This window comes from Bufo bufo, chromosome 1 (assembly GCF_905171765.1).
Source record: "Bufo bufo chromosome 1, aBufBuf1.1, whole genome shotgun sequence".
NCBI lineage: Eukaryota > Metazoa > Chordata > Amphibia > Anura > Bufonidae > Bufo > Bufo bufo.
In genome coordinates, this window is record NC_053389.1 from 795,705,097 (window position 1) to 795,720,955 (window position 15,859).

The 15,859-nt window shown below is 43.3% G+C and overlaps 1 protein-coding gene across 3 annotated transcripts in view; it reads left to right on the plus strand.

Annotated features, from left to right (window-relative positions):
* The first annotated feature begins 1,265 nt into the window (after positions 1 to 1,265).
* The window catches only part of LOC120986497 (A.superbus venom factor 1-like), a 694,107-nt gene continuing 679,513 nt past the window's right edge, over positions 1,266 to 15,859 (plus strand). For 2 of the 3 annotated variants that reach the window (XM_040415120.1, XM_040415117.1), the window contains exons 1-2: positions 1,268 to 1,382; positions 10,239 to 10,354. In XM_040415120.1, the coding sequence (XP_040271054.1) occupies positions 1,334 to 1,382; positions 10,239 to 10,354 (165 nt within the window). In that variant the 5' untranslated portion in view covers positions 1,268 to 1,333. Of the gene's footprint in view, positions 1,383 to 10,238; positions 10,355 to 15,859 lie in introns of all 3 variants that reach the window. The other variant, XM_040415118.1, reaches the window with a different exon arrangement.

The window sequence follows — 15,859 nt, forward strand, 5'->3', positions numbered from 1 at the left end:
GAATGGCGCAGCAGATGAACTAGATAAATGTGCCTGTGTATTAGATGGCCTGTTGACAATGAGTCTGATGCACTGTAAATCTATAGATAACTGAGCAGATTAAGTATATATAGCGCAGTAGGTGAACTACTTGATCCCTGGAAGAAGCCTTAGGGTGAAATGGAGTTGGGAAGAGGACGCTGCAGAGTCGGTCTGTAATCCATATGTAGGTGTTACTGCTATGTAATCACATGATCCCCATATCACTACGTCTAAGATATTAACTGGCTCTTTTAAGCTTTTTCTACATGACGATTGTAAGTGTTGGATGCAGAGTAATTTATTTGACTTTTGAAATAGGTGGATCTGTGTAGACTGACTCTGCAGTGACCTTTATGTCCTCTTTTGGAGAATCGACTGCTGCTATAGTTATGTCTATGTATTTGTTTATATTCAATAAAGCTGAGTTTTGATTAAGTTATGTGGAAGTATTTTTGTATTGGAGGGTATTTAAGGTATGCTCTCCCTACAGTGTCTAAAAACTCTCCCTACGATCTCCCTACACTGTCCATGCACTGTCCTTATCCAATATTCTACAATTAAAAGCTTGCTAAAACACTGCCACTAACAATTGCCATGGTTTTTATAGGGCTGTGACATCACAGGGGATGGCTATCTGCTGATTGGCTGACTGTGTGGCATTATGGGTCATATTGCTTTCCCGGGCTTCTTACTTTCACTTTGTAACACACGTAGCTGCCATTTTAGGGAAAAAAGTATTCGTTACCACTAAATGAGAGGAAATTCAGATTCATAGCGAATTGAATTTTTCCAGAAATTTGGATCGAAGTCAATCCATTTCACTTTGATTCGTTCAACACTAATTACATGGCCCATGTGAAATATATAATCTTGAGTCTACCAAAGTGGGTGACAGTTATATAGAGCAGCTCTCCATTATGGTTCATAGAAGGGGTTCCTGAATGGAGGAAGTTGAGGTCTGCCAGATTTTTGTCCTTCTGGCTATCCATGTAATATATTCATGATTCAAGGCTGTCAGAGCAATAGATGGCAGATATGTAGTATCGCATAGCAGCTGTTCTGATAAATAGCTGCTATAATAGATGGCTTCAGTTTTACATTGAGTGTGGGCACCCTCTTCAGACATCCGTATGCTCTAATTGGGTATGGAAGGGCTGTCTCAATAAGACAACCAATTTACCCAGTTGGTCATCCATGGCATAAACAATGTTAACTCTGTGGTTTTACAACTCTCATCTAGATAAACGAGGATGTTGGTTCTGCCGTTTTGAAAAGAGAGGACTTGGTGAAGTACTTTCCAGAAGAGAGAGACATGTTACAATGGACCTTATTTGTGTCTGTTACTGTCATTACTGATTCAGGTAAGAGAAGCAAATATCACCTTGGTCTTCCATTTATGTAGACATATGCAGATAAATACCTAGAATTTGGGATCTTATTAAATGCTGGATTATCAAATACTCAGAAAAGCTCAAAATCTGCTCCAATCTCTACGCAATGGCCTATTTCTAGTCTTTTCACATTATATTATACTTCTAAGCTAGAAACAAGTGGGGTTCAAAAGACAAATCAGAATGGACAGTTTACACTTGTTTTGCCCATATAATGTGGACATGGCAAGCATCATAACTAGAGTTGAGCGGACACCTGGATGTTCGGGTTCGACAGGTTCAGCTGAACTTCGGAAAAAAGTTCGAGTTCGGGACCCGAACTTGACCCGAACTTGACCCCGAACCCGAACCCCATTGAAGTCAATGGGGACCCAAACTTTTGAGCACTAAAATGGCTGTAAAAATATTAATGGAAAGGGCTAGAGGGCTGCAAATGTCGTCAAAATGTGGTTAAGAGCATGGCAAGTGCTCTGCAAACAAATGTGGATAGGGAAATGACTTAAAATAACATAAAATACGTAAAAATAAAAAATAATAATCTTGATCTAGGAGGACCAGGTCCATATGGAGTAGGAGGTTGAGGAGGCGGTGGATGTAGTGGTGTAGGTGGAAGTGGCGGTGGAGGAAGTTTAAAATTTATTTTTATTTTTTTAAATTAGGGTACACCCCAAAACATTGGGAAATATAACTCTCCAGTCATGCTAAACACACGTTCAGACAATACACTGGCTGCAGGGCAGTCCAGCACCTCCAAGGCGTAAAGGGCAAGCTCAGTCCATGTGCCCAATTTGGAGACCCAGAAGTTGCAGGGGCTGACCCCTGTCAGTTAGTTCGTGTAGGCGTGTGCGTACTTACTGCCCCATCATGTCGCACGTTCCCGTGATGTTCACGACCCAATTTGATATCTGCTCTATCAACTTTCGATGTTATTTTATGCCCCTACCATGGTGATCACGGGTGGCGGGGAATCAGGGTTCCAGGCCGGAGAGGGAGCGTGAGAAAAAGAGACCAAATTTAAGGGAGATAAATGTATAAAAATTTTGGGGATCGAGCAGAAATGTGGGAAAAGCTATTGAGACGCAAATGTGGGACAAATTACAGAAGCTCAAATGTGGGCCAAAAGAGTCAAGCGGAATTGTGGGAAAAGCTATTGAGGCGCAAATGTTGTCCAAAAGAGTATAGCGGAAATGTGGGACAAAGTATTGAAGCTTAAATGTGGTACAACTTGTTTAAGTTTAAGCATTGAATTACAGAAATTAATTAACCTGACTACTTGGTAGAGCAGGGGTCTATGACAGAAAACAATTGTTTATTGTCACCCGAAAATGTAAAATAAAAATTATTGAAATTTACTAAGCTGTCAACTAGGTAGAGGAGGGGTATATTACACACAAAAATTGGTGAATTTGACCATAAAATGTGCGGTAACTGACAAATGTTTTTTTTTTAACCGGTCTAATAGGTATAGCAGTGGTACATCACACCAAATAATTGCTGAATTTCACCAAAAAATCTAACTGACAATTTTTATTTTATTTTAACCGGCCTACTAGGTATAGCAGTGGTACATCACACCCAAAAATTGTTGAATTTCAACTGAAAATGTAACTGACAATTTTTTATTTTTTTAACTGGCCTACTAGGTATAGCAGTGGTACTATACACCCCAAAATTGGTGAATTTCACCAGAAAATGTAACAGATAATTTTTCTAATTTATTTTACCGGGCTAATAGGTATAGCAGTGGTACTATACACCCAAAAATTTGTGAATTTCACCCGAAAATGTAAATGACAATTTATTTTTATTTTTTAACCGGCCTACTAGGTATATCAGTGGTACTATACACCCAAAAATTGGTTAATTTCACCAGAAAATATTAATGACAATTTTTATTTTATTTTTAACCGGCCTACTAGATATAGCAGTGGTACTATACACCCAAAAATTGGTGAATTTCACCCGAAAATGTTAATGACAACTTTTATTTATTTTTTAACCAGCCTACTAGATATAGCAGTGGTACTATACACCCAAAAATTGGTTAATTTCACCAGAAAATGTAACAGATAATTTTTTGAATTTATTTAATCGGTCTAATAGGTATAGCAGTGGTACATCACACCAAATAATTGCTGAATTTCACCCGAAAATGTTAATGACAATTTTGAAATGATATAAAATAAAACATGTACAAAAAACCCCTCCAAAAAATTGGTTTATGAGGTGAAGTTCCATATGGAGTAGGAGTTTGAGGAGGCGGTGGACGTAGCGGAGTAGGTGGAAGCGGCGGTGGAGGAGGACGAGATAGCCAACACAGGTTTTTGGTTTTAATTAAATTTTTAAAAATTTAGGTAAGAGTGTGAAATATTCAAAATACAAACATGAGCAATTGCGCTGCAGTATAACAATGGATGGTTAGTGCCGGTATACATGTGTATTCTGGACAAGGTACGGACAAGTCCTGAGGGATCCATGCCTGGTTCATTTTAATGAACGTGAGCTTGTCCACATTGGCTGTGGACAGGCGGCTGCGCTTGTCTGTGATGACGCCCTCTGCCGTGCTAAACACACATTCAGATAATACACTGGCTGCAGGGCAGGCCAGCACCTCCAAGGTGTAAAGGGAAAGCTCAGGCCATGTGCACAATTTGGAGACCCAGAAGTTGAAGGGGGCAGACCCGTCATTCTGTACGTGTAGGCGTGTGCACACATACTGCTCCACCATGTTGCTGAAATGCTGCCTCCTGCTAAGACCTTCCATATCAGCTGGTGGTGCTGGTTGTTGTGGCGTGGTGACAAAGCTTTTCCACATTTCGGCCATGCTAACCCTGCCTTCTGAGATGCTGGCGATGTGCCAGCTGCGTTGGCGACATCTTCCTCCTCCTCTGCCTTCACCTTGTGCTTCCACTGTGCCCCCGCTGTCAGGTGGGAATGCCACCAGCAGCGCGTCTACCAGCGTGCGCTTGTACTCGCGTATCTTACGATCACGCTCCAGTGACGGAATTAAGAACGGTACGTTGTCCTTGTAACGGGGATCCAGCAGTGTAGCCACCCAGTAATCAGCACAAGTTAGAATTTGGGCAACTCGGCGGTCGTTGCTGAGACACTGCAGCATGTAATCGCTCATGTGTGCCAGGCTACCAAGAGGCAACAACAAGCTGTCCTCTGTGGGAGGTGTATCATCTGTGTCCTCTGATGGCCATGAGCTGGTTTGGGTGCCACCCTGCTGTGAACACGGTTCCTCCTCCTCCATCTCCTCCTCCTCATCCTCCACCTCCTCATCCTCCAGAACTGTGCCCTGGCTTGACAATTGTGTACCTGGCGATTGTGGGTGCAGGAACCCACCCTCGGAGCCACTTGTGAATGACTGGCCGGAAACCCTACAAAATAATCCCTCTTCCTCCTCCTCCTCCTGTGCCACATCCTCTTCCATCATCGCCAGAAGCGTTTTTTCAAGGAGGCATAGAAGTGGGATAGTAACGCTGAGAACGGCGTTATCGGCACTGGCCATGTTGGTGGAGTACTCGAAACAGCGCAACAAGGAACACAGGTCTCGCATGGAGGCCCAGTCATTGGTCGTGAAGTGGTGCTGTTCTGCAGAGCGACTCACCCGTGCGTGCTGCAGCTGAAATTCCACTATCGCCTTCTGCTGCTTGCACGGTCTGGCCAGCATATGCAAGGTGGAGTTCCACGTTGCATATGAGGTGGTGAGCGGGAAGGCCAAAGTTACGCTGCAGCGCTGACAGGCGAGCAGCAGCAGGGTGAGAACGCCTAAAGCGCGCACAGACGGCCCGCACTTTATGCAGCAGCTCTGACATATCGGGGTAATTTTTAAGGAACCTCTGCACCACCAAATTCAGCACATGCACCAGGCAAGGGATGTGCGTCAAACCGGCTAGTCCCAGAGCTGCTACGAGATTTGCCCATTATCGCACACCACCAGGCCGGGCTTGAGGCTCACTGGCACCAACCACTCATCGGTCTGTTGTTCCATGCCCGTCCACAGCTACTGCGCGGTGTGGGGTTTGTCCCCCAAAACAGATACGTTTTAAAACTGCCTGCTGTCGTTTACCCCTGGCTGTGCTGAAGTTGGTGGTGAAGGTAATAGGCTGACCGGATGAGGAGGCGGTAGAGGATGAGGAAGCGGAGTAGGAGGAGGAAGCAACAGGAGGCAAACTGAAGCGCCCTGCAATCCTCGGTGGTGGAAGGACATGCGCCAAACTGCTATCCGCCTCAGGCACAGCCGCCACTGCATTTACCAAGTGTGCTGTTAGGGAGATATAACGTCCCTGATGGTGTTTACTGGTCCAAGTATCTGTAGTTAGGTGGACCTTGCGCAGTGCACACCTGATTTTGTCCTTCACTTGGTTGTGCAGGGAAGGGATAGCTTGCCTGGAAAAGTAGTGGCGGCTGGGCACGATGTACTGTAGGACAGCCACCGCCATAAGGCTTTTAAAACTGTTCGTCTCCACCAGACAGAATGACAGCATTTCAAAGGCCAGTAATTTTGAAATGCTGGCATTCAGGGCCAGTGATCGTGGGTGGGTAGGGGGGTACTTCCTCTTCCGCTCCAGTGTTTGGGAGATGGAGAGATGAACGCTTCCGTGGGACATTGTGGAGATACTTGGTGACCCAGATGGTGGTGTTGCTGGCAGATCCCCTGTTTGCGGGGTGGCAGATGCCACTGTCACTCCAGAGGTGGATGAAGAGGCCAAGACTGTAGCAGAAGAGGAAGCAGGAGTAGCCAGAGACCTTTCTTTGTTTTTGAGGTGTCTACTCCACTGCAGCTCGTGCTTTGCACTTAGATGCCTGGTCATGCAGGTTGTGCTCAGGTTGAGAACGTTTATGCCTCGCTTCAGGCTCTGATTGCACAGCGTGCAAACAACTCGTGTCTTGTCGTCAGCACATTGTCTGAAGAACTGCCACGCCAGGGAACTCCTTGGAGCTGGCTTTGGTGTGCTCGGTCACTTGCTGTGTTGTGCAGTAGCAGGCGTATTCTCTAGGGGATGGCCTCTCCGCTTTTGCACCCTACTTCCTCTTCTGCTGTGCTGGTGGCTCTGTGCGACCACTGCCTCTTCCTCCGAACAACACAGGTCACTCGCATGACCTTGATTCCATGTAGGGTCGAGGACCTCATCGTCCTCCACATCATCTTCCACCCAGTCTTCCCCCCTGCCCTCCTTGTCGGTCTGCACATTGCAGAAAGCCTTAGCAGTTGGCACCTGTGTTTCGTCATCATCCGAGACGTGCTGCGATGGTCCTCCCATGTACTCATCTTGAAACATAAGTGGTTGGGCATCGGTGCACTCAATCTCTTCCACTTCTGGGGCAGGGCTATGTGGATGGCCCTGGGAAACCCTGCTATCAGAGTAATCAAAAAGCAGAAGAGACTGCTGCATGACTTGGGGCTCAGACTGCTTGGCTGATTTGCAAGGGGGCGAGGTGAAAGGCTGATGGACATTGGCTGCAGGTGCCAACTCTGATCTTTCAGCAGGAGACTGGGTGGGAGACAATGTGAAGGAACTGGATGCACTGTCAGCAACCCAATCTACTATCGCCTGTACTTGATCTGGCCTCTCCATTTGTAGAGCCACATTAGGCCCGACCAAATAACGCTGAAGGTTCTGTAGCTTACTCGCACCTGAGGAAGGTATTTCACTTGTGCGTGTAGCTGGCACAGATCGACCCCGTCCTCTCCCTGCAACAGGAGCTCCACCAGCATCACCACGATCGGGGCCAAGTCCCTTATTCGACTCTCTCCTCATTCTCTTCAAATTTAGGATCTTGCCCAAAATGGCAGTTTTTTTAATAACAGAATATAACAGCAGTATCTAACGTGTGTATTTCACACTGACAGATGCAGCAAAGGCTGCAAATTTAGTATTTGGCCCAAAATAGGTGTTTTTTTTAATAACAGAATATAACAGTAGTATCTAACGCTTGTATTTCACACTGACAGATGCAGCAAAGGCTGAAAATTTCGTATTTTGCCCAAAAAGGGTGTATTTTAAAACCCAGAAAATTATTGCAGTATTTCAAGCTTATATTTCACACTGACAAATACTGAAAAGGCTCCAGATGTAGGGTATTGCCAAAAATAGGTGCTTCTTTAAACCCAGAAAATTATTGCAGTATTTCAAGCTTGTATTTAACAATGACAGATGCTGCAAATGCCGCAAATTTAGTATTTTGCCCAAAATGGGTGCTTTTTTAATAGCAGAATATTACAGCAGTATCTAACGCGTGTTTTTCACACTTACAGATGCAGCAAAGGCTGCAAATTTAGTATTTTGCCCAAAAAGGGTGTTTTTTAAAACCCAGAAAATTATTTCAGTATTTCAAGCTTATATTTCACACTGACAAATGCAGCATAGGCCCCCAGATGTAGGGTATTGCCAAAAATGGGTGCTTTTTTTAAACCCAGAAAATTATTGCAGTATTTCAAGATTGTATTTCACACTGACAATGTCACGGAAGGTGTACAGCAAACTAGAAGACACAGAAGGAAGATCCGGCTGACTGGATCCAAAACTAAGGAACCAAAGGGATAGCCCTGCAACAGACCTGGCTCTCTCCCTAAACTGCTCAGCCTATGCAAAATTCTCAATGGTAGAAGATCGCATATCCTCGTACCTCGACTGAATAACCCCTGAACACCCTATAATAGTGAGGGGACACGACCACCGGCTCCCTACACTTGATACGGAGGGAGTCAGGGTCTCCTGGGATCCAGCAAACAGAAAAATACAAATGAATAAACAAAACTTATCTGTAGACGACTCAGTAGTAGCATCCAGCATGCATATACTCCAGGAAGTTGTATAAACCGCAAAGTGATGCAGTATGGGAAGGGATTTAAAGGGATGCAATCAGTGCAACTACATGACAGCTGAGAGAGGCTAACGAGATGAGAAAATGAAAGCAAAACAAAAGGAACCTCAAGGAGGAGGTTCTGAAGGACGTCTGTCAGAGCTTCTCAGATGTCTGGTGGTGACAGACAAATGCTGCAAAGGCCACAGATGTAAGGTCTTGCAAAAAATGGGTGATTTTTTTAAACCCAGAATATAATTTCAGTATTTCAAGCTTGTATTTGACTGTCACAAATGAACTTGCATAAAATGGCCACCGCCGCCCACCTAACTAACAGACGGATAAACGTTATTTTTCTGTGTCACTGGGCTCAGGGCAGGGGAAAAAGATTGTCTACTGCACCCACAAAACAAAATCTAGGTAGATCGCTGAGTTAACAAGCACTTCAGATTAAAGATTCTTTCCTATTCTCTCCCTCACAGCAGCAGCATCCTCTCCCTACACTAATCAGAGCAGAGTGACGTGCATCTCTACGTGACTCCAGCTTATATAGAGGCTGGGTCACATGCTGCACTGGACAATCACAGCCATTCCATTAGTAGGCATGGCTGTGATGGCTTCTAAGGGCACACAAGTTAAACGCTTGTTGATTAACTGCTCTACAGCCTTTCAAAAAGCGCCATTAAATCGCCGAACACCGAACCCGAAACTGAACTTTTACTGAAAAGTTCGGGTTCGGGTCCGGGGTCCAAAATTCCTAAAGTTTGGTACGAACCTGAACTTTACAGTTCAGGTTCGCTCAACCCTAGTTATAATGCATGAATACACCCTTAGAAATCTTTTTTGAATTAATACACATTTAATTAACTAAAGATTGGGACATTTATTAGAATCAGATTTAGCTGGCACCAGCACCAGATCAACTGCAACAACCTCTAGGCAAAAATATAAGGAATCCCTGGCTGTCATGTATAGGACACTAAAGGACGCATCTCTCAAATGTGGTTGCTTTCCTGTCATTTTTAAGTCTGCCTTTGCTTTGTGTGTCATCCCAATGCTGACTCTTCCCCTCCTTCTCCTGCAGGCCTGGGCTCCTCTGCTGGGCTCAATCAATGTCCACATCCGGTTTGAAATCTCTGCAGCCATTCACCTTTGCATCATGTGACTATTTGTCAAGGGGAGCCAGACATCGGCGTGTCCTGTGATTGGCTGCAGCGATGTCAAACCGAATGTTGACATCGATAGAGCCCAAAGGAGCATGGCAGGCCTGCAGAAGAAGGAGCGGGGAGTCGGTACCGGGAAGCAGGTAAGTCATCTTCCCTTTGCACGTCTGACGTCCCCATTTTTGCACAACCCCTTTAATAATATATTTGACATGATTGCAATGTGGGTTGCAAGTATATGTGGGAGTTACCTGGTGTGGAGGTGCAAAATTTGTGCAATTATTGCCACAGTCGTACATAGTAAATGTGCCATAACCAAGGTCTAATCTCACTTTTATCCCTTATCCCTTAAACATAAACGACTATAAAAATTAGAAATTCTCTCCAAATGACGCAAAACTTGACCAAATGTCGCAGAAAACACCACAATCGTCATGACTTGCAACAGTCCTTATAGGGGCTATCCTATGATCAATGTTAGAAATGAAAATCAGACACCATATTGTAGTGTACTTTCTCAGGGGTGTGTCTTTTCTGCAGCAGCTCTTTGTACCAGCTTCTAACAGTAGATATAGCTGATGACCACTGAAGGATGGAACTGAGCATGTGCGACCACCTCAGTAACATTGCTGAGAAATAAGGAAAATAATAAACAGCAGGTGGCGCTATACAAATACATTTTATTAAATAACCCTACTCTAGTGACTTTACTAAATATTTAATTACATTTAATTACAAAAGCCTTCAGATCCAGGTGCTGGTTTAAAAACTGTAGAATATTTTTCATGGGACAACCCGTTTAATCACAGCCATGTAAATACACTGTAATGCAGGGCTCCTTCTGTTACAGGCAGTGATATGGTGGAATATGAGCTGGATAACATCTTCATTGTGGAATCTCCCTATAAAATTCTCTACACAAAAACATCCAAGTTTTTCAAGCCTGGAATGCCATTCGATCTTACGGTAAGTGCACTGACATATTAGATTATATTGGAATATTATCATTAGAGATGAGCAAAGTTTTTAAAAATTTGTTTTGGTCGGAATTAATTCGTCAGGAAGTGCGTTAAATCTGGTCTATCCCGGCCTGCAGATAAACTTTAGGGAGAATGTATCTCGGTGTACTTCACTGTGCAGGATGTCTCAATAGTAGTTGAGTTCTCATACCTCTCAGAAGTGGTAAAAAAAGGCCCCCATTTTGGACAGGTAGCAAGGGTCTAACATTATGGAGAGCCAGTGGTCATCCCTCTGCCGAATGGTGATAATGCGGCTGTCACTACGCAAGCGACTCACAGAAACTCTTAAATACATAAAGGGAAAAAAACTGCTACAAGAGGACATAGAAAAACTGCTACAAGAGGACATAGTTTTAAATTAGAGGGGCAAAGGTTTAAAAGTAATATCAGGAAGTATTACTTTAATGAGAGAGTAGTGGATGCATGGAATAGCCTTCCTGCAGAAGTGCAAAATATACAAAGACTGCCAGGCCACTTATGATGAAACATAGAAACATAGAATGTGTCGGCAGAAAAGAACCATTTGGCCCATCTAGTCTGCCCAATATACTGCATACTATGGATAGCCCCTGGCCCTATCTTATATGAAGGATGGCCTTATGCCTATCCCATGCATGCTTAAACTCCTTCACTGTATTTGCAGCTACCACTTCTGCAGGAAGGCTATTCCATGCATCCTCTACTCTCTCAGTAAAGTAATACTTCTTGATATTACTTTTAAACCTTTTCCCCTCTAATTTAAAACTATGTTCTCTTGTAGCAGTTTTTCTTCGTTTAACCCCTTAGGGACGCATGACGTACCGGTACGTCATGTTTCCCGAGACCTTAAGGACCCATGACGTACCGGTAAGTCATGAGTTTAAAATTAGATTGTGGCGCTGCGGGGGTTAATCCGAACGGGATGCCGGCTGAAATCTTGGTACTAGTTTAGGGTACATATAGAAACATAGAAACATAGAATGTGTCGGCAGATAAGAACCATTTGGCCCATCTAGTCTGCCCAATATACTGAATACTATGGATAGCCCCCGGCCCTATCTTATAAAGGATGGCCTTATGCCTATCCCATGCATGCTTAAACCCCTTCACTGTATTTGCAGCTACCACTTCTGCAGGAAGGCTATTCCATGCATCCACTACTCTCTCAGTAAAGTAATACTTCCTTATATTACTTTTAAACCTTTGCCCCTCTAATTTAAAACTGTGTCCTCTTGTGGTAGTTTTTCTTCTTTTAAATATGCTCTCTTCCTTTACCGAGTTGATTCCCTTTATGTATTTAAAAGTTTCTATCTTATCCCTTCTGTCTCTTCTTTCTTCCAAGCTATACATATTAAGGTCCTTTAACCTTTCCTGGTAAGTTTTATCCTGCAATCCATGTACTAGTTTAGTAGCTCTTCTCTGAACTCTCTCTAGAGTATCTATATCCTTCTGGAGATATGGCCTCCAGTACTGTGCACAATACTCCAAGTGAGGTCTCACCAGTGTTCTGTACAGCGGCATAAGCACTTCACTCTTTCTACTGCTTATACCTCTCCCTATACATCCAAGCATTCTGCTGGCATTTCGTGCTGCTCTATTACATTGTCTTCCCACCTTTAAGTCTTCTGAAATAATTACTCCTAAATCCCTTTCCTCAGATACTGAGGTCAGGACTGTGTCAAATATTCTATATTCTGCCCTTGGGTTTTTACGCCCCAGGTGCATTATCTTGCACTTATCCACATTAAATTTCAGTTTCCAGAGTTCTGACCATTCTTCTAGTTTTCCTAAATCCTTTTCCATTTGGCGTTTCCCTCCAGGAACATCAACCCTGTTACATATCTTTGTGTCATCAGCAAAAAGACAAACCTTACCAGCGAGGCCTTTTGCAATATCACTTATGAAGATATTAAACAAAATCGGTCCTAGTACAGATCCCTGTGGAACCCCACTGGTAACATTACCTTGTTTTGAATGTTCTCCATTGACTACAACCCTCTGTTGTCTGTCACTCAGCCACTGCCTAATCCACTCAACAATATGGGAGTCCATGCTCAATGACTGCAGTTTATTGATAAGTCTTCTATGTGGGACAGTGTCAAAAGCCTTACTAAAATCTAGATATGCGATGTCTACTGCACCTCCACTGTCTATTATTTTATTCACCCAGTCAAAAAAATCTATGATTTTTGGTTGCTCTATATTACACTTTTTTTGAGGCAAGGTAACAAGAAATAGCTTTTTTTTTTTTGTTATTTACAACATTCATCTGACAGGTTAGATTATGTGGTAATTTTATAGAGCAGGTTGTCACGGACGCGGCGATACCTAATATGTATACAATTTTTTTTATTTATGTAAGTTTTACACAATGATTTCATTTTTGAAACAAAAAAATCATGTTTTAGTGTTTCCATAGTCTGAGAGCCATAGTTTTTTCAGTTTTTGGGCGATTATCTTAGGTAGGGTCTCATTTTTTGTGGGATGAGATGACGGTTTGATTGACACTATTTTGGGGTGCATATGACTTTTTGATCGCTTGCTATTACACTTTTTGTGATGTAAGATGACAAAAAATAGTTTATTTAGCACAGTTTTTTTTTTTTTTTTTACGGTGTTCATCTAGGGCAGTGATGGCGAACCTATGGCACGCATGCCAGAAGCGGCACTCACAGCCCTCTCTGTGGGCACTCGCACCCTGGAGAAAGTCTATGGTGTACCAATATGTCTTAGACTTTTCCTGCCATTCATCAGTGCAGGACATGATAAGAACAGCACAGGCAGTCTCATTGAATGTAGGCAGGTTATTATAGCTAAGGGCCCTTTCACACTTGCGTTCTTTTCTTCCGGCATAGAGTTCCGTCGTCGGGGCTCTATGCCGGAAGAATCCTGATCAGTTTTATCCTAATGCATTCTGAATGGAGAGAAATCCGTTCAGGATGCATCAGGATGTCTTCAGTTCCGGACCGGAACGTTTTTTGGCCAGAGAAAATACCGCAGCATGCTGCGCTTCTTGCTCCGGCCAAAAATCCTGAACACTTGCCGCAAGGCCGGATCCGGATTAATGCCCATTGAAAGGCATTAATCCGGATCCGGCAATGCGCTGAAACGACGTTTAGCTTAAGGCCTGATCCGACGTTTAGCTTTTTCTGAATGGTTACCATGGCTGCCGGGATGCTAAAGTCCTGGCAGCCATGGTAAAGTGTAGTGGGGAGCGGGGAAGCAGTATACTTACCGTCCGTGCGGCTCCCCGGGCGCTCCACAGTGACGTCAGGGCGCCCCACGCGCATGGATGACGTGATCACATGGACACGTCATCCATGCGCATGGGGCGCTCTGACATCATTCTGGAGCGCCCCGGGAGCCGCACGGACTGTAAGTATACTGCTCCCCCGCTCCCCACTACTACTATGGCAACCAGGACTTTAATAGCGTCCTGGCTGCCATAGTAACACTGAACGCATTTTGAAGACGGATCCGTCTTCAAATGCTTTCAGTTCACTTGCGTTTTTCCGGATCCGGCGGGCACCTCCGGCAAATGGAGTACACGCCGGATCCGGACAACGCAAGTGTGAAAGAGCCCTAAATGATAAAGTACATGGAAGATATATGATATTGGTGTTCAGGTTAAATTGCCGTGTTGGCACTTTGCGATAAATAAGTGGGTTTTGGGTTGCAGTTTGGGCACTCGGTCTCTAAGAGGTTCACCATCACTGATCTAGGGGGTTAGGTCATGTGATGTTTTTATAGAGTCGGTCGATACGGACGCGGCGATACCTAATATGTATACTTTTTATTTATTTATGTAAGTTTTACACAATAATATAATTTTTTAAACAAAAAAAAATCATGTTTTAGTGTCTCCATATTTTGAGAGCCATAGTTTTTTCAGTTTTTGGCCGGTTATCTTAGGTAGGGTTTAATTTTTTGCGGGATGAGATGATGGTTTGATTAGCACTATTTTGGGGTGCATATGACTTTTTGATCGTTTGCTATTACACTTTTTGTGATGTAAGGTGACAAAAAATGGTTTATTTAGCTTTTTTTTTTTTTTTTTTTTTTTTACAGTGTTCATTTAAGGGGCTACGTCATATGATATTTTTATAGAGCCGGTCGATGCGGACGCGGCGATACTTAATATGTATACTTTATTTTTATTTATGCAAGTTTAACATGTTTTAGTGTCTCCATATTCTGAGCCATAGTTTTTTTTATTTTTTGGGGCGATTGTCTCAGCTAAGGGCTCATTTTTTGCGGGATGAGGTGACAGTTAGATTGGTACTATTTTGGTGGGCGTATGCTTTTTTGATCGCTTGCTGTTGTACTTTTTGTGATGTAAGGTGACAAAAAATTGTTTATTTAGCACAGTTTTTATTTTAAATTTTTTACGGTGTTCATCTGAGGGGTTAGGTCATGTGATACGTTTATAGAGCAGGTCGATACGGACGCGACGATAACTAATATATCTATATGTCTTTTCCCTATTTTTGACAATTTGTTTTTACTTTATTTTTGGAAAAGGACGCTTTTATTTTTTTTACTTGAAACTTTAATTTTTTTTTGTAAAACTTTAATTTTATAAACTTTTTTTTTTCACTTTATTATTTGTCCCACTCTGGATCTTCAACATTACAGGGTCTAATCCCTGTTTCAATGCAGCACGATACATCTGTATTGTGCTGTATTGAACTGTTAGTATCTTACACTGTAAGACGCTAATCGCGGCACCACACGCGAGGGGAGGAACGGCTGCAGGACGAGATCGCTCGTCCTCTTGCGCTGTGCCGGCAATTTAGGACGAGCATTCTCGTCCTTGGTCGTTAAGGGGTTAATACCCCAGACGATTGTACGCCGAAACGCGCGTTGGGGTTGGCGCCATCCTGGAGGAGACACAGCATGGGTAATTGTACTATGTCCTTGGATTGTATTTGACATGTTTCCATTTGCACTTTATCTTCTTATACACTCACCTAAAGAATTATTAGGAACACCATACTAATATGGTGTTGGACCCCCTTTTGCCTTCAGAACTGCCTTAATTCTACGTGGCATTGATTCAACAAGGTGCTGATAGCATTCTTTAGAAATGTTGGCCCATATTGATAGGATAGCATCTTGCACTTGATGGAGATTTGAGGGATGCACATCCAGGGCACGAAGCTCCCATTCCACCACATCCCAAAGATGCTTTATTGGGTTGAGATCTGGTGACTGTGGGGCCATTTTAGTACAGTGAACTCATTGTCATGTTCAAGAAACCAATTTGAAATGATTCGAGCTTTGTGACATGGTGCATTATCCTGCTGGAAGTTGCCATCAGAGGATGGATACATGTTCTCATTCTCTTTACGCCAAATTCGGACTCTACCATTTGAATGTCTCAACAGAAATCGAGACTCATCAGACCAGGCAACATTTTTCCAGTCTTCAACAGTCCAATTTTGGTGAGCTCGTGCAAATTGTAGCCTCTTTT